At 56.5% G+C, this 2,223-nt stretch overlaps 1 protein-coding gene across 1 annotated transcript in view; it reads left to right on the top strand.

Moving 5' to 3' along the window:
- CCDC159 (coiled-coil domain containing 159) overlaps positions 1-1,692 on the top strand; it is a 9,496-nt gene extending 7,804 nt beyond the window's left edge. The window contains exons 9-12 of the mRNA XM_011994864.1: positions 201-322; positions 543-625; positions 1,328-1,444; positions 1,621-1,692. Of these exons, the coding sequence (XP_011850254.1) occupies positions 201-322; positions 543-625; positions 1,328-1,444; positions 1,621-1,625 (327 nt within the window). The 3' untranslated portion in view covers positions 1,626-1,692. The remainder of the gene's footprint in view (positions 1-200; positions 323-542; positions 626-1,327; positions 1,445-1,620) is intronic.
- The last annotated feature ends 531 nt before the right edge of the window (positions 1,693-2,223 follow it).

Here is a 2,223-nt window from a genome sequence, read left to right on the forward strand (position 1 = left end):
CCACCATACCCAGCAAACTTTTTGTATTTTTAGTAGAGATGGGGTTTCACCATGTTAGCCAGGATGGTCTCAATCTCCTGACCTCATGATCCGCCTGCCTCAGCCTCCCAAAGTGCTGGGATTACAGGCATGAGTCACTGCGCCCGGCGCTATTGTCATTATTATTATGATTGCCGTTCTCTCATCCGTCCCCACCCCAGATCCTGACCAAGATGAAGCAGCAGGGTCATGAGACAACTGCCTGGCCGGAGACTGAAGAGATACCGCAGGGAGCCAGTGGCTGCTGGAAGGATGACCTCCAGAAGGAACTGAGTGATATATGGTGATGCTCAGCCGTCAGTCTGACCCCCAACCCTCATCTGAACCTCTTCCCCCAGCGGGATCTGGCAGTGACCACCAGAATCTGGAGCCCACCTGAGTCCAGACCTCCCTCACCCCCTAGGACTCACCCCCACCACGGCCCCCAACCTTAGCCCTACTGCTGTCCACACCCTGAGCAGTCTGGAGTCTCCCAGGGCCCCCAGCTCCTCATCTTCCTGCAGGTCTGCTGTGCACGTGCTACAGAACTCCATAGACGGCCTCACCATGTGCTCGGGGGCCCGTCCCAAGGCCTCAAGCCTCAGGGGTGAGGGAGACTGAGAATTGCTTAAGGGTGGGAGGTCATTGTGTAGCTTCACTCAGGGGGACTATGTTCAGAGAGCCTATTTGGGAGTCACATCTGTTGGGTGTTATTCTATGGTCACATTAAGTAGTGTTCTGAGGTCACATTAAGGAGTCACTGGAGGTTTCATCCAGGAGTCATTCATGGTCACATTCAGTCACTTGGATCTTATAGGAGTCCACGGGGACTCCATGCAGTAGCTCATGCCTGTAATCCTAATATTTTGGGAGACCAAGGTGGGAGGATTACTTGAGTCTAGGAGTTTGAGGCCAGCCTGGGCAACACAGTGAGACCCCATCTCGTCAAAAAATGTAAAAACTAGCTGGGTGATGGTGTACCTGAAGCTGAGCATGCCTGTAGTCTCAGCTACTCAGGAGACTGAGAAAGAAGGACCGCTTGAGCCTGGGAGGTCGAGGCTGCAGTGAGCCATAATCACGCCACTGCACTGCAGCCTGGGCAACAGAGCGAGACCCCATCTCAGAAAAAAGTATCAGTCAGGAAAAATTCAAGGGTCATTGAAGTCATAATTTGGTGTCACATTAGATCACATTCAAGGGACTTGGGGGTCATGGTTTAAGTATCAGTGAGGTATACTATGAAGGGACACAGGGCCTATGTTTGGGGGTTACTCAAGGGTCACATTCAGGATACCTATCCCTCCTGCAGGCCATAAGGGGCACCGGTGCCTGAGCCCTCCACTCGCCTCCTGGGACTCTGACTCCGACTCTGACCAGGACCTCTCCCAGCCACCTTTCAGCAAGAGCTGCCGCTCCTTCCCAACCGGTGCAGATCCTCCCCAGTCCCCCCCTCCACCCATTTCCCTCCTGACCTGCCCTTGACTCCCACAGTTTAGACCCTTGGAACAGGCCCAGATCCCGATCTGGGCATGAGATCCCTGACCTGCAGCCACGGAGTCCCCTGGACCTGGCCAGGCCCTGACCCACCCTCTCTCTCCACAGCTTGAGCAGCCGGGACTGCTCTCCCTGAAGACCCCTCCAGAGAGAAAATAAACTAGCCGAAACCCTCCTCTAGCCCGGACTGTCAGTCCTGCTGCTTCCTGTGCCTAGGAATCCCCCTGCCCTCCCAGTTTACTCCTCATTGGTGGGGGGGAGGGGTGTAAAGACCCCAGGGGTCATTCGGGATGTGTGGGCTTGGAATCAGGGGACATTTGAAGCCAGATTTAATATATGATAAGGCAAGGAGTCATTCTGTCCAGATATGAGAGGCCAGACAGACTTCCACACTGGCCACAGAGCCTTCCTTTCTGGGGGGCCCTGGCGAATGGGGAAACTGAGGCCCAGAGAGGGAGGGGCGCAGCCCAGGGACATGCTCTGAAGCCCTGCCCTCCTATTACCCTCGGAGCCCCGCCCACCCCAGGGTCCTCCCTCTCTACTGCCATTCTTGGTTCCTTCCCCTAATCGATGCTAACACGCCCCGCCCCCAAGATCACGGAGGCCCCGCCCCACCCCGCTAATGAGGCCCCGCCCTACGGAGGCTATGTAAGTGAGACGCCCGGAGGCCCCGCCCCTCCCTCCACCTCGGAGTCTGCGCGGCGCGGCCCG

The sequence above is a fragment of the Mandrillus leucophaeus genome, unplaced genomic scaffold (genome assembly GCF_000951045.1).
Source record: "Mandrillus leucophaeus isolate KB7577 unplaced genomic scaffold, Mleu.le_1.0 Scaffold112, whole genome shotgun sequence".
NCBI lineage: Eukaryota > Metazoa > Chordata > Mammalia > Primates > Cercopithecidae > Mandrillus > Mandrillus leucophaeus.